The following is a 24,925-nucleotide window of genomic DNA, read 5'->3' on the forward strand; positions in this document are numbered from 1 at the left end:
CTAATGAAATGTAGCTTGAATAATGAACACTGTTCCTTTTCTGTGAAATGTTGTGCAATGTTTGTCTTGCCATTAAAACATGTATAACTTTTTAAATGATTTAATAGGATATGTGTACAGGAGACTGGGAAGAATGAATCTGCACCATAACATGATCTCCTGCAGATGGAGTTATAGAACCACAGTCATTTCAGTACATTTTGTTTTGTTGAATGTACAGGTATAGTGAGCAGAATTAACACTTGGTTATATTAAATACATATTAAGAGGTTTCTTCTCATAAAGCATGCTTATCACCAAATGTGCTCCATTTTCTCATAGGGCCCTCATCAGGGACATTGATCCTGGTAAAGAAAACAACTGTACATAAACTGATGCCACTTTTACATAAGATAAATCTTTTTTTGTTACACAGATCGGTAGGTTCTAGTGTGGTACCACAGACATAATGAAAATGCCACACAGCACAGTGAGGATAGATGGATAACTTCTAATATAAAGAATTAAAACTAAAATATTGTGTTGAATATATTGATTCTTTCTTTGTCATTTTTAAGTGTAGAAACCCCCAAGGCTATTTAACCAATGGAAACATTGTAACACTGGTAGCAGTTACTTTGTATAATCATTCCAATGTCACTGATGCAACTTTGATACAATTTTACAGCCGTGTTTATAATATCAACACTGCCTTGGGGCGTATGTGGATCATACCCTGTACATGGCTGGGGAAAATCCAGCAGGAATTTCACTGAAATTAGCCCGAAAACATAATTGGCACTACTGGTTAGATACAAATCATGTCAATCCATCTCTTGTTTCCGCTATGCCTCTTCGATCCCTCCCATTTCCACACGGAGTCTGTGGCAGCTGTGCTGCAGTCTGTTTTGTCTGGGAAAACGAAGCAAATGGGAAGTGTGGGACCCGGGAAACTAGAGAGCACCAAAAGAACGATATATATAAGACACGTGACGTACAGTTGCCGTGTACTACCCTGGTGCCGCGTGCAATAGAACCGCGCGCCTCTCACCACATTGAAGATTTCTATTTATCGGATTATTAAAGGTTATACAGTTGCATCGACGCGACATCTCCGCTCTGCCTGGCATTGCCAGCAGTTATCAGTGATTTCATTGATTGATGTCAGGATTTCGTGTTGGCCTCCTTTTCTAGGACTACTCGTGTATAAGGAGAACAATGGACTAAACGTTTTCTTGAATAGCTACTTTACAAGGAAATAAATCTAATTTGAAAGTTGGCGCCGAGTTTTCGTGGCTACAAATTGTTGTTTGGTAGGGGAAAACTACTCAATCTGTGTGATGCTTCGGGTGTTATAGGCGTGCAGCAAGACGAGCATTTTAATAGTTGAATTTCCTAACCACTCTGAATCGACCCGAAAATGTCTAATACAAAGTTCAAAAAGGATAAGGAAATCATTGCTGATTACGAGAGTCAAGTTAAAGGTAAATTTGTTTTACATTTCGCCCCATTATAGGGTTAATTTAGTGAGTTTTGTCTAAACTCAAGAGTATGAGATATATAGCCTAGCTGACCCTGTGCTCCGTAAAGCTTTTGCCAGACTCACTGATGAGAGATCAACAATATGATTGGGCTACTAAAGAAGACTCTAACAAACTGTTATATTCTGTGTTTCTGTCCAATATTATATACCAGTTTGAGAGACCTATTTACCAGTAGATAGAAAGATATATTTTGTTTGAAAGATTAACATTTCAAGCGTTTGGGACTATCTGCATTTGTCAACATTGAGTTATTGACAGAATATTGAACAGAATAGTACTATATAGTACTCTAAATTATGTTAAATTCATAATAATAAAATATAACAATTTCTGACACCACGAGGAACGAGAGAGGGAGCAATGCTGCTTGAGGAATTACCAGATTGTGTACACTTGAGCAGAAACTCTCATTTGCGAGGAATGTGTGTAGCCCCTTCGCTTGTGATGACTAAGGCCTTTCAGCTGTATTAGAAGGGTGATGCACAGTCATAAGGGACACTGTGGGTGCGGAACCTCCCGTTTGTCATGCAAAGCGAGCCAAATGGGGTAATAATAACACAGCTGATACAACTGGAGCATTCCTCTTGGGGAACAGAGGTCTGAATATATCACACAGAGACAACCTGTTACTCTATGGTGGATCAGCCTTGATCTCACTCTGTTGGTTTTGAAGTTGAGTTATTTGGCCTCAATAGATAGTCATGACTTTTTTTGAAAGATTGATTTACCCCATGAGTAGTTCCATGATATTGGCAATGTCCTTTTATCTGCATACCTTGCTGTCCTCTTTGCATTGCAAATCTTTAACTTTTGTATACTCTGTGTAAGAACTGTATGTTCCAGACTATTTACCTTAGATTTGTTGTATATTCATCCTATATAGCCATTCTGTTTTTCATGAATAGTGGTAGGCAGCATGAACTAAAAGTATATAATGTGATTGTCGTCAGTGTCATTTGGAAATAAGGGGAAGCATGTGATATCTCCCTTATCCTTTGTCCATAGGCTAGTCTGTGTGAAGAGCTGAAAGTGGCTATACTTGGATTTAAAAAAAATCTTATGTTCATGGAAGATTGCCATCAGTCGCTACTCCCAGTCTCTTGATTTGTACAAATTCCTTGGCTCTTTTATTCAACATAATCTTGACCCTTGAGATTAATGCTGTTGTGCTGTTCCAAACTCTGCTAAAGCTGTCACTATCTAATTTTACACACAAATACCTTTGGTGTTGCAGACATAAATCATGAGGTGTATTTGTAAAATACTTACTAAAAACACAACATTCTCCATTCATTGTAAACCCAAGGTTCTGAAATATTTTTGGCACCCCAGTTTTGTAGCATCTTTTAACAGGTGTCTCTATTTGCCAAAGCATATATCTGAAGCCGGAGGCAAGTTTTGTACAGACATTTATTACTCAAGGAGCAGAACCTCAAGCAACCCCAGAGGAAAGGAGAGGAATATGTTTGATGTTCTATTTCCCAGCCTCGCAGCCTCTCTTTTGGAAGATGAGGACTGGTATGCTTTATTTGGACAAATAGTTGTCTGAGAGGACCCTCTCAACCTCTACTATCCTATCAACCAGCAGTGCAACCACCATCATTGTCCATCTGACAGTTATGCCTGACACCAACTCCAGTGATTCTACTTAAAAATAAATATAAAGCATTTCCTACTCTTTCTACTGACAACTTCTGAGAGCTGTATGGAGAAAAGCTAAGAGTGATTATTATTCAAGTCAATAGTTTATCCTCGTATTTCATCCTCTCTAGTTCTTTGCTGTCTGGCTTTGGCAGTCTCTCTTGGCTGGCTGGCAGTGTTTTCAATCAGAGCCTAATCTGTCATTCAACTGACATTCATTTCTTAAGCATCTTCCAGGAGAAGCTTTTTTATCCTTCCCCACCAAATGGAATTAAAGTTGAAGTTATTTTGCATTCAAGGTTAGAGGAAATTATTCATAGGTGATATTACAGGAATCTACAACTCTAAACTAAACATGTTTTTTTTATTTGATTTTTATTTGACCTTTATTTAACTAGGACAAATTCTTATTAACAACGATGGCCTACCCCGGCCAAACCCTAACCCGGAAGACGCTGGACCAATTGTGTGCCGCCCTATGGGACTCCCAATCACGGCCGGTTATGATACAGCCTGTAATCAAACCAGGGTCGGAAGTGATGCCTCTAGCACTGATATGCAGTGCCTTAGACCGCTGCGCCACTCGGGAACCTTTAGGCCTATATATTATGTATTATCATTAAATGATGGATAGTTCATTAGTATTTAAGCCAGTTGAGGGGTGTGGGTGAAATGAGACTTCATCTGTCATTCTGTCCCTGTGACCAGCTGAACAGAGAACAACAACTTTCCCCTGTCTGTTCTCTCTTGGCCCCAGAGGCCCCTCTTGTTGGTTTGATGTCTAGCGATGGCATGCTCTCCGTGGCCTGGTTGTGCCTGTCGGCCCTTCCCCCCACAAGTTGCTGACCGGGGTCCTGTCCCAAACCATCATAAAGGGTGCCCCTGTGGTCTTCCCCACTGCCTTTGAAATAAGAGGCTCACCCTTCGGCATTGAAGATGAGAATGGCTGGGACTGTTGTCCATATGTATGCAAGGAAATGGGTGGGGGCAGATGAGAAAAAAGAAACCCGCACACTGCTCTTGCTAGTATCACTGGTCTTCATTAAGCTTCAATGGGTGGGGGCACACATCATTGTCCATGTTGATCTAGTTATGTTTTAATATAATTTGTTTTGTGGCAAAATACATTTATATTGTGTTTACGCTACTTGTCTACTCGGATTCATGTTTTGTTTACTTGTGGTACTAGATTCATGTTTTATTTAGGAGACTTGAGCAGAATCTGGCATACGAGTATATTGGAAGAAAATAAATGGTGTAAGTTCATGATTAATAGCTCAATGTTTTTACAATTTTACTTCTACTACTTTGAGCAATCAGAACATAGGCCTAATGCTGCCAGTACTCTGAATGGCTGGTGAGACAGTAGTGTCTGTTGGGCGATTTCCCAATGTAAGATGGGGATCCAGAAAGCCATGTACACTAAAGTTGCCTGCTCTTTATTTAGACATAATTCCCAGCAGTAATTGTGACTCGTTGTGCTGACACCACCATTTTGCGTTACCAAAACCAACATTGAGACTTTCTCTTTACAGTACATTATCCAAATAGTCTTGAAGAGCAGGGGTTCTCAAACTTTTTGGGGCCAGGGACCCCTTTTGTGATGGCAAATTCATCAGGGACCAGAACATAATCAGAACACAACTCGAGTGAGATGATGATGATGATGATGATAATAATAGCATACAAGGAGTTTTACTATGACTTCGGCAGTGCATGGCTGGACAAATCTAATCCCCAGGAATTCAACTTTATATACACTGCTCAAAAAAATTAAGGGAACACTAAAATAACACATCCTAGATCTGAATGAATGAAATATTCTTATTAAATACTTTTTTCTTTACATAGTTGAATGGGCTGACAACAAAATCACACAAATTATCAATGGAAATCAAATTTATCAACCCATGGAGGTCTGGATTTGGAGTCACACTCAAAATTAAAGTGGAAAACCACACTACAGGCTGATCCAACTTTGATGTAATGTCCTTAAAACAAGTCAAAATGAGGCTCAGTAGTGTGTGTGGCCTCCACGTGCCTGTATGATCTCCCTACAGCACCTGGGCATGCTCCTGATGAGATGGCGGATGGTCTCCTGAGGGATCTCCTCCCAGACCTGGACTAAAGCATCCGCCAACTCCTGGACAGTCTGTGGTGCAACGTGGCGTTGGTGGATGGAGCGAGACATGATGTCCCAGATGTGCTCAATTAGATTCAGGTCTAGGGAACGGGCGGGCCAGTCCATAGCAACAATGCTTTCCTCTTGCAGGAACTCCTGACACACTCCAGTACATGAGGTCTAGCATTGTCTTGCATTAGGAGGAACCCAGGGCCAACCGCACCAGCATATGGTCTCACAAGGGGTCTGAGGATCTCATCTCGGTACCTAATGGCAGTCAGGCTACCTCTGACGAGCACATGGAGGGCTGTGCGCCCCCCACAAAGAAATGCCACCCCACACCATGACTGACCCACCGCCAAACCGGTCATGCTGGATGATGTTGCAGGCAGCAGAACGTTCTCCACGGCGTCTCCAGACTCTGTCACGTCTGTCACGTGCTCAGTGTGAACCAGCTTTCATCTGTGAAGAGCACAGGGTGCCAGTGGCGAATTTGCCAATCTTGGTGTTCTCTGGCAAATGCCAAACGTCCTGCACGGTGTTGGGCTGTAAGCACAACCCCCACCTGTCGAAGTCGGGGCCCTCATACCACCCTCATGGAGTCTGTTCTGACCGTTTGAGCAGAAACATGCACATTTGTGGTGTGCTGGAGGTCATTTTGCAGGGCTCTGGCAGTGCTCCTCCTTGCACAAAGGCGGAGGTAGCTGTCCTGCTGCTGGGTTGTTGCCCTCCTACGGCCTCCTCCACGTCTCCTGATGTACTGGCCTGTCTCCTGGTAGCGCCTCCATGCTCTGGACACTACGCTGACAGACACAGCAAACCTTCTTGCCACAGCTCGCATTGATGTGCCATCCTGAATGAGCTGCACTACCTGAGCCACTTGTGTGGGTTGTAGACTCCGTCTCATGCTACCACTAGAGTGAAAGCACCGCCAGCATTCAAAAATGACCAAAACATCAGCCAGGAAGCATAGGAACTGAGAAGTGGTCTGTGGTCCCCACCTGCAGAACCACTCCTTTATTGGGGGTGTCTTGCTAATTGCCTATAATTTCCACCTGTTGTCTATTCCATTTGCACAACAGCATGTGAAATTTATTGTCAATCAGTGTTGCTTCCTAAGTGGACAGTTTGATTTCACAGAAGTGTGATTGACTTGGAGTTACATTGTGTTGTTTAAGTGTTCCCTTTATTTTTTTGAGCAGTGTATATATATATATATATATGTATGTATATGTGTGTGGCAGATATTTGTTGTGGGTTTAAAGCTAATATCTTGCATTTTTCCATGTGGCAGAAAGGACTTTGCAGTTTATAGCTAAAATTACAGTGCATTTATGTATTAAAATGTATAATTGGTAGAGTACTGTTGATACCAATATCTCTCTGAGCCTCCCAGGCCCATGTTGCCCATGGTTAAGAACATCAATTGTAGAGTAATAAAATTACATCGTATTACCTCTCAACTTATTTCACGGATCCCTTGGCCAAAATCTGTTTAATCTGTTAGTAATGTTAATAAAAATTATATTTTTTTTTAGTTCTCGCTGCGGACCCATTTTGAGAACCCCTGACGTTGAGAGAAGACGCCACAAAGGGCAGCTCATGGAATGCTTTCTCAGAATGTTGAAAACATGGGAAGCTGTCTGTTTTCTGTCTGTTCTGCCTACTAGTTTCCTAAAGTCTTGACTCGTCTAGGATATCCTGTTTTTCATTCCTTTTTTTTACTGTCCATCCCAATGGGGGAAAAAAATATTAACCAAGGTCATGACCTTTTTTGCCAAATGGGCAACCTGGAAGTACTTTTTAGTTGCCAGCTGTTTCCTACATTATGTAATAGACCCAATGCCCTCAACAGAGATTTTCATGATACTTGTGAGATCACAATACAAATCATGTATCAGCCTTCCTTTGATCAGTTGATTTTATGGCGACGCCTCGGAGCATGTAATAGCAGTGGTTTTATGAACAATATAATCAATCTAACTGTGCCCACGAGGCTGCTGGGTGATACCAGCGAGCCGTTTATGGGCAGGCAGCTGTTCTTTCTCAGCATCTTCATTCAGGAACATACTAAAAGGTGTCATCATGTAGAAGGTTATGAGACATTCAAACTCTGTGGTCTGTGTGATTGCATTCTGGTTGAAGTGACAGACAATGGTGAAAAATTGAACAGCTAGAGAGTAGCAGATTTATTGTAGTCTTTTGTGCGCTACTATAGTGCCCAAGGCTTGTGCTCTGTTGACACTATGAAAGACGTTGGTTATGACCTAATGATTTTTGCAGATAATCTGTTTTGTGAGGCTGTAAATCAGTGTTTCCTTGAAGGAAAGGTTGAAGGGTATTGTGTTGTACCAGATATATAATCCTGTGCGCATGCTGGCAAGTTGACGAGAGTGAGTAGGGGTGGGCCGATGGGAGTGGTCTATTTGAATAAATCCATTTAAAATACACCATCACAAAAGTCCATTACTAATTTTAGGCAGGTCCTAAGAAACACTAAAATGAATTTTCAAAAGAATAGCATATTTTGAGCTTGACTATGTTATAGGCTGCACATTATTGGATGCTAAATGTTTCTGATCAGTGACAGATGAGCTACACCTCCACTTATTTTCCCAGCCAGAGACGATGAACAAAATGGCCTATACAGACAGAGATTCAGTGAAACAAAATGCCATTGATTATCAGACAAGTCACAGGCTTTTGTCTGGAGTAAGCTACTAAACCGGTGAAGAGCAACATAATCCACTACACTAATCATGAGCAGCTCTCACATCAATTTAGCTAACATTTCCCCAGCCTAATTGTAGCCTAACCAATATCCAAACTGATATTCAGTGAAAACAAAAATCTGACTGATTTATCAAGACTAGTCCCCATGCTTGTTTCAAAGCAGCGTGATTGTGCTGTCCCTGTCAAAACAGTGATTAAATGATCATAGTTGACCACACGCAGGTATTGCTTCAAATTTAATATAATGCTTGGATGATTTTGGGACAGGGCCGGTGCTAGAACTAATCAGTTGGAAGGGCCTTTGATTATAGGCTGGCACGTTATAATTTTTTTCACAGGACCTCCTATATGTGCTCCGGTGTTCTAGTAAAGACCATAGTTGTGAGTGAGCCCACTCCCTTGGCTGAGAAGCAACCCCACACATCAATGGTCTCAGTATGCTTTACTGATGGCATGACACAGGACTGATGGTAGAGCTCACCTTGTCTTCTTCGGACAAGCTTTTTTCCGGATGCCCCAAACAATCGGAAAGGGGATTCATCAGAGAAAATGACTTTACCCCAGTCTTCAGCACTCCAATCCCTGTACCTTTTGCAGAATATCAGTCTGTCCCTGATGTTTTTTCTGCAGAGAAGTGGCTTTTTTGCTGCCCTTCTTGACACCAGGCCATCCTCAAAGTCTTTGCATCACTGTGCATGCAGATGCATTCACACCTGCCTCTGCCATTCCTGAGCAAGCTCTGTACTGGTGGTGCCCCGATCCCACAGCTGAATCAACTTTAGGAGACGGTCCTGGTGCTTGCTGGACTTTCTTGGGCGCCCTGAAGCCTTCTTCACAACAATTGAACCGCTCTCCTTGAAGTTCTTGATGATCCGATAAATGGTTGATTTAGGTGCAATCTTACTGGCAGAAATATCCTTGCCTGTGAAGCCCTTTTTGTGCAAAGCAATGATGACGGCACGTGTTTCCTTGCAGGTAACCATGGTTGACAGAGGAAGAACCAATGATTCCAAGCACCACCCTCCTTTTGAAGCTTCCAGACTGTTATTTGAACTCAATCAGCATGACCAAGTTATCTCCAACCTTGTCCTTGTCAACACTCACACCTGTGTTAACGAGAGAATCACTGCCATGATGTCAGCTGATCCTTTTGTGGCAGGGCTGAAATGCAGTGGAAATGTTTTTTGGGATTCAGTTCATTTGCATGGCAAGGAGGGACTTTGCAATTAATTGCAATTCATCTGATCACTCTTCATAACATTCTGGAGTATATACAAATTGCCATCATACAAACTGAGGCAGCAGACTTTTTGAAAATGAATATTTGTGTCATTCTCAACTTTTGGCCACGACTGTATGTAAATAAGGTATTTTTGTTTTTTATTTTTCACACATTTGCAAACATTTCTAAACCTGTTCACTTCGTCATGGGGTATTCAAATCAAATGTATTTATATAGCCCTTCGTACATCAGCTGATATCTCAAAGAGCTGTACAGAAACCCAGCCTAAAACCCCAAACAGCAAGCAATGCAGTTGTAGAAGCACGGTGGCTAGGAAAAACTCCCTAGAAAGGCCAAAACCTAGGAAGAAACCTAGAGAGCAACCAGGCTATGTGGGGTGGCCAGTCCTCTTCTGGCTGTGCCGGGTGGAGATTATAACAGAACATGGCCAAGAAGTTCATAAATGACCAGCATGGTCAAATAATAATAATCACAGGCAGAACAGTTGAAACCGGAGCAGCAGCACGGCCAGGTGAACTGGGGACAGAAAGGAGTCATCATGCCAGGTAGTCCTGAGGCATGGTCCTAGGGCTCAGGTTCTCTGAGAGAAAGAGAGAGAATTAGAGACAGCATACTTAAATTCACACAGGACACCAGATAGGACAGGAGAAGTACTCCAGACATAACAAACTGACCCTAGCCCCCCGACACAAACTACTGCAGCATAAATACTGGAGGCTGAGACGGGAGGGGTCAGGTATTGTGTGTAGTTCGATGAGGGAAAAACATTTTATTTAATACATTTTAGAATAAGGCTGTAATGTAACTGTGGAAAAAGTCAAGGGGTCTGAATACTTTCTGAATGCTCTGCAGTTTTTACAGATATCAAAAAATCTTTCATTTACGAAAACTATTATTACCGATCGATAATCTCAAATCTCCCAGCAGCACTATTTGCAGAGTTGGCTACACGTAAATGTTGCAATTTTTCAGCCATTCCTAAAGCTGCGACCAAAAACAAGTTTTATATATGGGCAGTACCAAAACAAGTGATCTCATTTACTTTAGGGGAAGCCAGCATCCTAACTGTGCACCTGCCAACTTTCTTTTCCAATTTGCAAGAAATGCATTGGGCTTATTCTAGACAGAGTGAGCCCACTGTCTTACTATACAGTGGGGCAAAAAAGTATTTAGTCAGCCACCAATTGTGCAATTCTCCCACTTAAGATGACATGCCTGTAATTTTCATCATAGGTACACTTCAACACTGACAGACAAAATGAGATAAAAAATCCAGAAAATCACATTATAGGATTTTTAATGAATTTATTTGAAAATTATGGTGGAAAATAAGTATTTGGTCAACTACAAACAAGCAAGATTTCTGGCTCTCACAGACCTGTAACTTCTTCTTTAAGAGGATCCTCTGTCCTCTACTCGTTACCTGTATTAATGGCACCTGTTTGAACTTTTATCAGTATAAAAGACACCTGTCCACAACCTCAAACAGTCACACTCCAAACTTCACTATGGCCAAGACCAAAGAGCTGTCAAAGGACACCAGAAACAAAATTGTAGACCTGCACTAGGCTGGGAAGACTGAATCTGCAATAGGTAAGCAGCTTGGTTTGAAGAAATCAACTGTGGGAGCAATTATTAGGAAATGGAAGACATACAAGACCACTGATAATCTCCCTCGATCTGGGGCTCCATGCAAGATCTCACCCCATGGGGTCAAAATGATCACAAGAATGGTGAGCAAAAATCCCAGAATCACACGGGGGGACCTAGTGAATGACCTGCAGAGAGCTGGGACCAAAGTAACAAAGCCTACCATCAGTAACACACTACGCCGCCAGAGACTCAAATCCTGCAGTGCCAGACGTGTCCCCCTGCTTAAGCCAGTACATGTCCAGGCCCGTCTGAAGTTTGTTAGAGGGCATTTGGATGATCCAGAAGAAGATTGTGAGAGTGTCATATGGTCAGATGAAACCAAAATATAACTTTTTGGTAAAAACTCAACTCGTCGTGTTTGAAGGACAAAGAACGCTGAGTTGCATCCAAAGAACACCATACCTACTGTGAAGCAATATTTATATTTTTTATTTGGACGGGCAATGAGGTGCGTTAGGGCGGGCCAGGCCCCCTAATGCCCGCCCATAATGCCAGCGCTGCTGTGGGAGTTTCGGTAAGCAACAATTTGCTACATGACTTCAATTGCATTAGCCCATTTCAATTGCATTAGCCCATATTTTCATCATTCAGGGATATTCATTCCCACGGTTATTCTTTATGGATCCATCCAGTTCTGGTTAAGAAAACAGGTCATGCATCGTGGTGGGCTATGCGACATGATGGGTGAAGTGACATGCCTCGCAAAGTTTAGAACTGCCACAAGGATGGTAACAGCCTAGTAACGGGAGCTGTCTAGCAACCATCAAGAGCGTAGTGCGTGCCAATGCCGCTTCAGCATTATGGATACATTTTATACTAAGTCACAGACAGAACTTTACCACATTCATGACTACCTCGCTTGGCAGACAAAAGTACAGGTTTGTTACCGGAAATATAAAGAAAAGGTGGCAAAAAATGTGAGTTTTAAAGTTGGCTGCTTTTCGTGTTGATTTGAAACGGATATTATTAACAGTAACAGGGAACCTGTTAACAGTGCTCAACCCCTACCCCTGTTTAAGCTCAGGTCATCACCAATGTGCTCACTAATGACTCTGAGGTATTAATAAAGATTGGGATTAATGGAATTCTCACTTCCTACAGGACGTTGTCTTACAATTACCACACTCATACACCTACCATCTGTCTCGCCAGCCCCCTCTGCTTTGTGCTGAGGTGTGCTGCCTTGCTTGTGTGCTTTGCTGTCTTCACCCCTGGTGGTATGGAGATGGGTGTGGGCGGTAGGTTATTGACTGCACCATCTGTGGTCACTCGCTCTTTCTGCCGTTTGAATAAACCTCCCCCTGCTGTGCTTTTCACTCTGTCCACAAAAGCCATCAGGACAACAGTGCAGCCTCCTCCCATGCCCAACCCTGAGCTCGACCCCATCCCAAAACAATAAAACTGTAACTCAAGTGGCACTGATGCAGGGGTAACCGATGAAAGAAAAGGAACCCTTTTGTCTTTGGCTGTAAGGACACTGGTTATTTGAATTCCATTCTACTCCATAACCCAGTAAATGCAAGCCACACATTATATATTCACTGCACTTCTCTACCAAAGAGTGGATGAAATAAATCATGGAAGGGATATATGAATAAAGAGACCATTCCTCTTGCAGAGTTTGAGGCTGGCACTATTTCTCTCCCCCTTTCTCTCTGCTTGTGGTGTTAGCCATGGAGTGGGATGTCTGGTTTAGACCAGACCTCACCGGAGAGCCCGGTCATTTGCTGGATGGGAATCATGATTTGGCTGCGTGGAGCTGCTCTGCATCAGTGCTGATATGAGATATGTGGCGTTAATGAAATTGGACCACGCTGTTGAGCAAGGCTGGTGGGATTTCACCCACCCTGCTTGGCAGCCACTCCATTCCTTTGAACCTCCTGAGAGAACCGACAGATGGAAGGACAGACAGATCCCTTGCCTGTCTGTTGGGCGAGGCTGCTGCCTGCAGCTGAGTTGGGTGTAACTATTTGGGACGCATGGGCAAATGGACATACAAACAGACCAACAGCCTGTCTGTTGGGCGAGTTGGGTGTAACTATTTGGGACGCATGGGCAAATGGACATACAAACAGACCAACAGCCTGTCTGTTGGGCGAGTTGGGTGTAAATCTTTTGGGTGAATAGGCAGACAGACGGATGAGGTCAGACTAGGAATTAGACGGTTCAGGTCATCGCCTCTGTCTCACAGTTAACTAGTCTTTTTAATCTGTGTTCGTGTTTAGCAAACTCATTTCTTGTGTGGAGGTAAGCTGTTTATGTGTTTTGCGGTGGAGGCTCTCTTTAAGACAAGTGTAAACATCCTACAAGGCAGGCTGAGGCAGGCGGTCCCAGTCCCCTCTATTTCCTCCATTTGCTTAAACAATGTGACATCTGCCACTTTGGCTTCCTCCTTTCTATTTTTAAAGCCAGAGTGACCACAGCAATGGGTCCACAAGCTGTTGTTGCTCGGCTCAGGTACCCGGCTTGTCCTGTAACAGCCCTCTGGGAAGAAATCAGGCTACAGCTACATGTCCTCAACAAGTCTCCCCACTTCTTCCCTGTTTTAAAAGACACAACAATTTCAGCCCTTGGGTTTACTTTAGGGGCCGGTTAACCAGACACAGATTAAGGCTAGTCCTGGGCTAAAATAAGAGGCTATTTCAATGTGGAATATCTCTTAGTCCAGGATTAGTCTTAATCTTTGTCTGGGAAACTGGCCCTAGATGCATTATAAACATGAGCTACATTTTTGGTACTGTAAGTGCATAAGAAAGGTAACATAATGACACTGTACTGAAACCACTTCATTACCAAGGCATGTACACTATTGAGTCATGAAGTCATCCCATGCATTATAGATGCGTTCAGAGAGGAGACTGTTTAGTGTGTCACAGTGATGACATGATGATTATGATGATGCCTTCTCGTTGACAAATGGGGTTCGTTCATCTCCAAATCAGGTAAACTAATATCACTCTCTTCAGTGTCTAACCAAACATCGTGGCCTCTTTTATGATGAGTCTGATTATTTCGCTCAATATTTCCTGACATTTTGTCTTCGATATCATGGCTGTTTGGCCAAACCTCCTTGTGTCCTTACTGTCTAATGTTACTGATGTTCACAGTGCTATCCATTATGTAAGGCTCTATATGTAAGACTCAATCGTGTCCTCCACTGTAAAGATGCAGCCAAAAACTAAGCTTACTTGCTCTGGTTTTGTGTGTTCCCTATGGTTTCCCTGTCTGCATTCCAAATAGCACCCTGTTCCCATATTATACACCGAGTGTACAAAACATTTGGAACACCTTCTCTTTCCATGACAGACTGACCAGGTGAATTCGTCCAAAATATTTTTGGTTTGTTTTTTTTGAAGTTAGAATGAAAGTGGAGCACAGTGAGTCCCTGTAGGCTCATGTTTCTAATGATTGAGACTGACAGGGCACTAGCAGCAGGCACACAGCAATCCCTGTTAGTCTTTCAACTCACGTTGGTCTGGAAATAGACTGCCTGCCTGATGCTGTTTTGTTCAGTTCTGTTACTGTTAAGTCATTGACCCAAGTAGAGCAAAGAGTTTTAGCCAAAGTGGACACTCAAGAAGAATGTAAAAGGGGCTTTCACAGTTTTTCGATAAACTGCTTCTTTTAATTTTATCATAGGCAAATTTCTGAGGCTGGTAACTAATGAACTTATCCTCTGCAGCAGAGTTAACTCTGGGTCTTTCTTTGTGGTGGTCCTCATGAGAGCCAGTTTCATCATAGTTCTTAATTGTTTTTGCGACTGCACTTGAAGAAACTTTCAAAGTTCTTGAAATGTTCCATATCAACTGACCTTCATGTCATAAAGTAAAGTTGGACTGTCATTTCTCTTTTGCTTATTTGAGCTGTTCTTGCCATATTATGGACTTGGTTTGTTAGCCCTATTTGGAATGTTCTGTATACCACCCCTACCTTGTCAACACAACTGATTGGCTCAAATGCATTAAGAAGGATAGAAGTTCCACATTCACTTGGAACAAGGCACACCTGTTAATTGAAATGCATTCCAGGTGACTACTGCATGAAGCTGGTTTGGCATTCTCTAAGAGTGTGCAAAGCTGTCATCAAAGCAAAGGGTGGCTACTTTGAAGAATCTCAAATTTAATTAATACATGATTCCATGTGTTATTTCATTGTTTTGATGTCTTCTATTATTCTACAATGTAGAAAATAGTTAAAAAAACAAAAAAACGAATGAGTAGGTACTGTATGTTGACTGATCCTTTGACTCCTTTGATTTCCATGGTAACAGAGTGATGCTGAGATTTTTTGCTTTAAAATGTGTTCCAAACAAAAACCAATGATAGCAAAGTTAAACAAACCATACAACTCTATGCACACGGATGACTTTTAACAATTTCCACTGATTGCTTTACAAGAAACGTGCAGATGCAAAGTTTGGTAACAGAATGACTGCACCAACAGCGCAAACCGTCATTCTGTTACCAAACTTTGCATATGCACTGTTCTTCAAGTAAATGTGATTTTAGAGTTGTATGTTTTCTTTAACTTAGTGATAATTGTTTTTTGATTGACATTTTAAAGTGAAAAGGCTGATTTCTCAGCATCATTCTTTTACTGTGGAATTGCCCCTCTTGTCCCCCACATCCCCCTTCTACCTTGACCTCTTAACCTGCGGGAAAGGAGGCTTAGAGCTGACTCACCATAATCAATAGCTAAAGGTAACCACTTCAGCGAAGGCAGCCTCAAACTGACGTCCGGGACCACTGTGAGGAGACGAGAGGGGGAAGCTGCTCTTTAAAAAGCAGCAGTCAATGAAATGTCAGCCAGTCCTCGTCTCCTTTGTATCCTCTAAACCTGATTTTATTATAGCCTGGAGCCAAAAGGAGCAACCCTCTGTCCTTTAGTTATGGAAAAATACAATGCTGTTTCATAACTGTGGAGACACAAAATGGTTCAACTGGCTTGTGGCCACTGCCACCTCGTTCTTGCCCAAGCTGGGAACATTTTGGAGTAGTATCGGAAATAGTGAAGAGTTTCCCCATGGTCTCCCATGGCTTATCACCCACACATGAAAGGGCTGTTGTAGGAAGCCTGAGACTGAGGAGAGGGCTTGGGCCTGCGTGAAGGTCTGAAGGGGGGCTGGCTGTCTGAGTCAGGAGCACCAGGCTGGTCTTGTGAACTCCTGTACTGGAGACATGGGTACATTTCCTGCCATGGCTGTGATGGGCGCTCTGTTCTAAGGCCCATTTAGGAAATTGAGAGCTGTGCGCCATATTCCTTATTGTGTGCCTGCTGCCAGCGGTCACGCATGGACAATGTGTTCTTCAAGGGCGTGGCCTTCCTTTGGTCTTCACTGTGTATAATGCAACGCCTCTGCTCTCTCCTTCCCTCCGCCTGCAGTCTATTTCAGGGCTTCTTGGACAGAATTTGTCCTCTGTCTGCAATTATGTCACAATGATAACTGCTGAAGAAATGGGACATTCATTTTGTGGAAAACCAAAGGGGTCATAATGTTGAGATCATGGGCGTAAATGTGCTTAGGTCTCAATGTAATGACCTGTCTGGCTTTCCATACATGGTATATTTGTCACGAGTCTGCACTATTCCATCCGTTTACAGAATGGATGCACCAAGTTAACAAACAGATCATTGACCATTTTGAATCCCACCGTACCTTCTCCGCTATGCAATCTGGTTTCCGAGCTGGCTATGGGTGCACCTCAGCCACGCTTAAGGTCCTAAACGATATCATAATTGCCATCGATAAAAGACAGTACTGTGCAGCCGTCTTCATCGACCTGGCCAAGGCTTTCGACTCTGTCAATCACGACATTCTTATCGGCAAACTTAACAGCCTTGGTTTCTAAAATGACTGCCTCGCCTGGCTCAGCATCTACTTCTCGGAGTTCAGTGTGTCAAATCGGAGGGCCTGTTGTCTGGACCTCTGGCAGTCTCTATGGGGGTGCCACAGGGTTCAATTCTCGGGCTGACTCGCTTCTCTGTATACATCAATGATGTCGCTTCTTTGATGCACCTCTACGCAGACGACACCATTCTGTATACTTCTGGCCTTTCTTTGGACACTGTGTAAACAAACCTCCAGACGAGATTCAATGCCATACAACACTCCTACCGTGGCCTCCAACTGCTCTTGAATGCAAGTAAAACTAAATGCGTGCTCTTCAACCGATTGCTGCCCGCACCCGCCCGCCTGTCTAGCATCACTACTCTGGATGGTTCTGACTTAGAATATGTGGATTACTACAAATACTTAGGTGTCTGGGTAGACTAAACTCTCTTTCCAGACTCACAGTAAGCATCTCCAATCCAAAATTAAATCTTCACTCATGCTGTCAAACATACTAGTAAAACTGACTATCCTACCGATCCTTGACTTCGGCGACCGTCATTTACAAAATAGCCTCCAACACTCTACTCAGCAAATTGGATGCAGTCAATCACAGTGCCATCTGTTTTGTCGCCAAAGCCCCATATACCACCCACCACTGCTACCTGTATGCAATAGTTGGCTGGCCCTCGCTTCATATTCATCGCCAAACCCACTGGCTCCAGGTCATCGATAAGTCTTTGCTAGGTAAAGCCCCGCCTTATCTCAGGTCACCGGTCACCATAGCAGCACCCACCAGTGGCACACGCTCCAGCAGGTATATTTCACTGTTTATCCCCAAAGACAACTTCTACTTTGGCTGCTTTTCCTTCCAGTTCTCTGCTGCCAGTGACTAGAACGAATTGCAAAAATCACTGAAGCTGGAGACTTATCTCCCTCACTAACTCCCTCACTTATATCTCCCTCTAGAGCAGGTTACTGATCATTGCACCTGTACACAGCCCATCTGTAAATAGCCCACCCAACTACCTCATCCCCAATTTGTTCTTTTTTTTCTCCTTTGCACCCCAGTATCTCTACTTGCACATTCATCTTCTGCACATCTATTACTCCAGTGTTTATTTTGCCACTATGGCCTATTTATTGCCTTAACTCCCTAATCTTACTACATTTGCACACACTGTATATAGACTTTTCTATTGTGTCATTGACTGTACAGTTGTTTATCCCATGTGTAATTATGTGTTTGTGTTGCACTGTTTTGCTTTATCTTGGCCAGGTCGCAGTTGTAAATGAGAACTTGTTTTCAACTAGCCTACCCGATTAAAAAATAAAAGTGAAAAAAACAATAATATCGCAATGTGATTACCAACCTGAAAGCCTTGTTTCTACTAGGCCTGTGAATTGCTAGGAACCTCACGATATTATCACTATAGTTAGGTGTCTATGTATTCTACAGCGATTTGATACTTCAATTTTCTTGCGATTTGCTGTTCCAAACATATTGCTCTCTATATGTCTGCTACAGTGAGACGAGCATCCACATTTGTTTTGATCAGTCATGGAAATAAGTGTTGGCTCACTATTTTAAAAAAGATGGAATGAAAATATTGGAGTTTGGCACAGGTACAGCTGACTAGTTATAGATATAATATCGTCCAAAAATATTACGATACGCATCTGTATCCATTTTAACAATTCTTTTGTTCTTTTTCCCCCATCACTAGTTTCTACCAAGGGTTGGAACTGGTTAAGGGAACAAAACTGGAAAATAATTAAATTAAAAGCATGGGAATGGGTTAATGTTTTGTGTTCCGGAGAACCAAGAGCCTTTGCAAAGCCTTCACTCTGTCACAAATTTATGCAGGGTTCACGTGCTAGTCAGAACTGGAAACAAAAATGTTCGGCTTGCTAATTGGTTGCAACAGTGCAATACACGCAGCATGGGTATAACTAGTTAGCAAGTCAGAAATGTCAGAGTTACGACTAGCACGTGAACACGGAACTATTCCAGCTTCTGCTGTATGCCAGCTGGAAATCTTTGCCAGGGGTGTGCGTAGGCTACCTACCTAGCCCCTCTGAAGCATAGATTACTGTAGCCTACTGATGACATTACAAACGTAATTGAGAAATTAGTTAGACATGTTTAATTAGAGAAGAAGGGATTCAATTTTTCAATGCTAGTTAAGGATACTATAGTTATCACGAATCAAGTTGAATTTATAAACTACAAAAAGCTAAGTGTTTATAATTTTTGGAGCTGCTCTGCACTCACAAGCTTGTTAGTTAACATTTGCTCTGGTCCAACGTTAAACCAACTTGGAAGTTCAGATATTCAAAGTTCCTCCATAGAAGCTGCTCCTCTAATTCGGTGGGCCTAATTCAGATAATTCATGTCATAACCAGATGCCCAGCTCTTCAAGGCAAGCGTCCTCCATCCTCTCTCTCTCTCTCTCCTCACCCTCAATTTAAGTTGCATCTCGCACCCTATACTGTGACCTGTTTTTTTTTTCATTATGATTAAACCATGCTGTTACAGCAAAATACAAGTAGCTCTTTCCTATACAGATTAAATGGCTTACCCGCTGATTGGTGAAGTAATTAAATGTTGTAAAAAAATTAATTAATAATAATAATTGTATATTTCAGAGGTTTAAAAAGGGACGATATAAACTGGTACTTTTTGTGGGGTTCAAACTGGTTCAGAACTTTATTTTGCTGGTTGGAAAGGGTGGAACGGAAAGAAAAATGAAATGGTTCAGAACTAAACATTCTGGTTTCAACTGTATCATCCTGGGGCATACAGACAGAAAAAAGATCTGTAGAAGATCCCCACTGAGTCACCACCTATGCTGAAGTTAGACACACCCACACCTTCTCTTTCAGACACTGAAAACTCTCTCTCGCTCTCTCACACACGCATATGTGCGCACACATGCCTGCGCGTGCACACACAATCAGTGCTGGTGTCATCTTGAAAGCATAGAAGCCTGACAGGTCAAGTAAAGGGTCTTGAATAAAGATCAGGCTTAGTAGAGCGCAACACGTCTCCAGGTCCCCTGTTTTATCCCCCTCTGTCCACCCCCCTGAGCCCCTGCTGTTTCCCCTCTGTCCAGTGCACTCTGACCCTCGACCCCTGCTCCTCCAGTCCCATGCTGCTGCCTTACTGGTGGGTGTAATGTGGAGCCTCTGGCCCTGACAGCTGTGGCTGCAAGATGGCCCCGTGGCTATGCAACTGAAATATTCACCCTCTTCTTTCCTTTTACATTTGGTTAGGTGATTACCCCACTGTGACATAAATGAGAAAGTGCTCTACTTCTCTCTCATGTCCAGTTAGTATTTTTATAGCCCACCAAGTTTACAGGTTCATGGGGTAATAGACACACCAGATGCCTGAGCTATCAGGTATTTCCATCCAGCTTTTTTATGTCATTGTTACAGCAAGTTAGGCCACCATTGCACAAGGATTGGAGCAGGTGATGCACTGCAGTTTTTTGCCCATTTTTGTCATGCATTCTTTTCGAGTTTTTTGAAGTTAGAATGAAAGTGGAGCACAGTGAGTCCCTGTAGGCTCATGTTTCTAATGATTGAGACTGACAGGGCACTAGCAGCAGGCACACAGCAATCCCTGTTAGTCTTTCAACTCACGTTGGTCTGGAAATAGACTGCCTGCCTGATGCTGTTCTGTTCAGTTCTGTTACTCTTAAGTCATTGACCCAAGTAGAGCAAAGATAGTTTTAGCCAAAGTGGACACTCAAGAAGAATGTAAAAGGGGCATTCAGTTTTTTTATAAACTGCTTCTTTTATTTATTTTTTATCATAGAGGGATTGGATATTTTTGACAATATTGCTTATTATAATGCTACCTTTAAGCCTGATTTTATAATTACATTATTAGTTTCTTAATCAAAAGGATTGCTAGGGGAGTGATCTAATTTAGATCAAAGATATGCAATACAGAAGGATGTGGAGGATGTCTGAAAGTAAAACACTTTATCCTTAAATACTAAGGGTAACTATTTTCCTGGCAATATGGGCATACTGAATGAATACTGTGAAGTAGCATTCACCTGCAAACACTAGTGCTCTGTCCATTGTGTGTGTGTCACCCGACTCGTCTGTCTTACTTTTTAATTAGGCCGTGTGTGTGGAGGAAGAGTCTTACCTTTTAATTAGGCTGTGTGCTTGGAGGAAGAGTCAGTCTTACTTTTTAATCAGGCTGTGTGCTTGGAGGAAGAGTCAGTGTTACTTTTTAATCAGGCTGTGTGCTTGGAGGAAGAGTCAGTCTTACTTTTTAATCAGGCCGTGTGCTTGGAGGAAGAGTCAGTCTTACTTTTTAATTAGGCTGTGTGTGTGGAGGAAGAGTCACCTTTTCTTAGGCTTTTTAAGTCTTAGGCTGTGCTGTGTGTGTGGAGGAAGAGTCTTACCTTTTAATTAGGCTGTGTGCTTGGAGGAAGAGTCAGTCTTACTTTTTAATCAGGCTGTGTGCTTGGAGGAAGAGTCAGTGTTACTTTTTAATCAGGCTGTGTGCTTGGAGGAAGAGTCAGTGTTACTTTTTAATCAGGCTGTGTGCTTGGAGGAAGAGTCAGTCTTACTTTTTAATCAGGCTGTGTGCTTGGAGGAAGAGTCAGTCTTACTTTTTAATTAGGCTGTGTGCTTGGAGGAAGAGTCAGTGTTACTTTTTAATCAGGCTGTGTGCTTGGAGGAAGAGTCAGTGTTACTTTTTAATCAGGCTGTGTGCTTGGAGGAAGAGTCAGTGTTACTTTTTAATCAGGCCGTGTGCTTGGAGGAAGAGCCAGTCTTACTTTTTAATCAGACCGTGTGCTTGGAGGAAGAGCCAGTCTTACTTTTTTAATCAGACCGCTGTGCTTGGAGGAAGAGCCAGTCTTACTTTTTAATCAGACCTGTGTGCTTGGAGGAAGAGTCAGTCTTACTTTTTAATCAGACCGTGTGCTTGGAGGAAGAGCCAGTCTTACTTTTTAATCAGACCGTGTGCTTGGAGGAAGAGCCAGTCTTACTTTTTAATCAGACCGTGTGTGTGGAGGAAGAGTCAGTCTTACTTTTTAATCAGACCGTGTGCTTGGAGGAAGAGTCAGTCTTCCTCAGGGTGCTGTGATTTCTTCTGTTTAACGGGGGGGGGGTCAGAGGAGGGGTGATGTATGGTCACCTGGGCATGTGGCACATGCGTGAGCGGAGAGCAGAGGTCTGAGGCCACACACACACTTTTTGGCATGCATGCATACACATATACACACACTCGCCCTCAGCGTAGAGGAGGGAGTGGGCCACGTCATTGAGTAATGGCTCTGAGGGAGACTGACTCACAGAGAAAGGCCCAGACAGACCTGCTCTCTATAGTGCGGAGAAACAAAGGGCTGGGTCTGTAAGCTGATATCCTCCCTCCTTCTCTCAATCTCTCTTTCTCATACACACACTCTGGGCAGATGCCTTGTGGTTCTCTAGTGCTGTGGCCCAATACAAAAAAAATGGCTTCCTGTCTTTATCGAATCCTGCATGACTTATGATCCAGTTTACTGTTAAGAGCTTTGGGGAAACTGATATCATTTAATTGATTAATCTCAAAGGCCTGGATATGTCAACACAAAGTGAAAAGCCAAACTAGCTATTAGTGTCACTTAGAGGTCTACTGATTTAAGGGATCAAAGGAAACGGGACGAGAAACTGAACAGATTGTATTGATAAACAGGATTGTTGGCCCAGACAGAGAGACCTTTGCCATGGGAAAGCGGGTGGGACCTGGCTATTGAACAGCCCCTGAGTGCTAGTCATAGGATGAGACAACAGTATGTGACCCTCTGTCACTTCCTCCACATTGCCTTCCAATGTAATTACCTGGGAAAGGGGGCTGTATAAGGCATTTTCCTCTCCTCAGACCTGGCCCCAGATTAAGGCTCTGGGAGAGGAGGGGAAGATTACGTTAGCCTCCCCGGCCTCTGGTCCCCTGTGGGGACAGGTTCTTTCATCTTTTGTACACTTCCTAATTTTTCATGGCTAAGCTTTCAGTACAGTTGCCTGCTGAAAAATCAATATAGTTTGGCTGACTGGGACACTGAGGGGGAGTGAGACTGAGCTGGCCGCAGACTGCGTGGTAGGGCCGGGGTTAGGGCCATCCTAAAATAGTTGAAACGTGAGTGAACAGGAAAATAAATATCACATGGACCAAACCTATGAAGACTTTTAAGTGAAAAATCCAACACTTGATGAACGCTACACAGATGAAATGCATTTTGTTTACAGGAGTTATGGCCCAGACAAGATCCTTGTTACCGCATTATAACAAGTATAGCAAGGAATTTGTTTTTCCTCATGTTAAGCATGATTACAGTATAATTTTTCCTATAGGGAGTGACTCTTACAGCGTTGTCACACTACTCCTCACCCAGTCAAATGTCAGGTTTAAACCCAAATTAACCAACCTCTTCCCTAAACCAACACCTCCATTATCAGGTAGGGGATCCAACTACAGTTTAATCTCCAAGCCCAAGGTCATTCCGCCATCTCTCTATGGATTTGGGTGTGAGGAAATGTTTGCCCATCATGCCCGAGGGTAAAACCACCAGAATGGCCACAACTACCATCAGCTTTCTTCATCAGGGGATACTCCTCTTCATGCCCACATAGCAAAGTCCTCTTGATTTATAGTGCTACAATCTTTTCTGTTAGATTTTTTTTCTTTTGAGTTGTCATTTTAGTTTGGTGAGGTGGAATTGAGTTTTCCTACTTAGTATTTTGTCTGTATAGGCTTGTGTTGCACCAGTCAGGGTGGGTGGGTCTCCCCTCCCTCCCTCCCTGCAGTGTGAGGCTGCTGGGATTCGTCAGCATTCTGAGTCATTAGCAGATAGGCCTTTTAAAACAGCTATTCAAAATCTATGCACATCTTTGGTCGTAAAACTCCCAAATCTGTGCCTATCTGTTATTTATGGCTCTTTCAATTGAGGTTAGGCTGGTGCTTTGAAGATGGGCTCTTGGCAAAATGTCAGCGAGCATAGCTCTCCTGTGGCCATCAGATAGAGAATGTTCCACAAGTGTCTGAAGTGATGATAATGAGCGTGATTGCGGAAGTATTGTGTGAGCCTTCAATAGTTGATCTTCAAGGGGAAAGAGTTTTCAGCAAGAAGGGAAGTGATGCAATTGAATTGGACAGTGCCTGATGCGTTCTAACATTCTAAGTTACCTCATTCTCCAGCTTCATAGCATGTTTTCGTCAACACTTACGATCACCATCAAACTGATCTTGAATCAGTGAGGTTTAACCCCAATGTGAAGAGTCATACCTTCATACAGGAATCTCCTCTCTGGGTCCCTGTGAGAGAATGCTGCTATGTACGGAGTCAGCCTGGCCCGTCAGCCCCATCCAGAGCCAGGCTCCATCCATTCTACCGATCCACTGTGTCTCAGGGCCTTGGCTTGGTGACCAGATGTCTGACCAGATGTCCAGATGCACCTCAGGTGTTTGCGCTGCTGCCTCCACTTTCATCCCTCTGTCCCCGGGAGTTGAGGGCATTGTCAGTGCTTAGAAGGGAGCTAGTTTGATGGTGAAAATAGCCATTTCCCATTTTTTTCCGCGCTAAATTCGTGCAAGCCAATGCATGCTAGAAGCAGAGAAGCTTAAGAACCAAGACTCAACACGTGATTACTTCCTGTGAAATGAGAACATACCACTCTCTCATTGACTTGTCTAAATCTTCCCTGCAGGAGTTTCAGGAAGTAATGGAATCTTTTGAGTCTTGCGATCTTGAGTCTTCTCTGGTGCTAGCACACATTGGTTTGCACAGATATCGCATGATAATGGAGAAGGAATAGCTGAGGAAATCAGCAAACATGAGATCGATGTGAGGCTCGTTGTGTATGTGTAAGGGAGATATCCCGAGGTGTTTCTGTGGTGAAACGGGTCCTGGCTGCTGACACTCTCTTCTAAGCCTCTGATTAGAGATCCTGCTGCTTTACATTCTTCCTAGTCAAGATATTTACACAGAGCTGAAGCAGCTCTATAGAAATGGATTATCTCAGCTGTCACAACTCCAGGCATGAGGCAGGGTAAATATCGCTGCTCTTCCTCAGAAGAGCTTGCTGCCCGTTAAGACTGACAACAGAACAGTCTTTAAATGGTTCAAACGTCGGCGGGCTGTCTGGCTGCAGTGAAGATGATCTCGACTGTT

General features: G+C 43.0%; 1 protein-coding gene across 5 annotated transcripts in view; it reads left to right on the top strand.

Moving 5' to 3' along the window:
- Positions 1 to 878: 878 nt before the first annotated feature.
- LOC112218749 (SLIT-ROBO Rho GTPase-activating protein 1) overlaps positions 879 to 24,925 on the top strand; it is a 152,266-nt gene continuing 128,219 nt past the window's right edge. For 4 of the 5 annotated variants that reach the window (XM_042301644.1, XM_042301645.1, XM_042301646.1 and 1 more), the window contains exon 1: positions 880 to 1,463. In XM_042301644.1, the coding sequence (XP_042157578.1) occupies positions 1,400 to 1,463 (64 nt within the window). In that variant the 5' untranslated portion in view covers positions 880 to 1,399. Of the gene's footprint in view, positions 1,464 to 24,925 lie in introns of all 5 variants that reach the window. The other variant, XM_042301648.1, reaches the window with a different exon arrangement.

Source organism: Oncorhynchus tshawytscha, linkage group LG19 (genome assembly GCF_018296145.1).
Source record: "Oncorhynchus tshawytscha isolate Ot180627B linkage group LG19, Otsh_v2.0, whole genome shotgun sequence".
In the NCBI taxonomy this organism is placed as follows: Eukaryota; Metazoa; Chordata; class Actinopteri; order Salmoniformes; family Salmonidae; genus Oncorhynchus; species Oncorhynchus tshawytscha.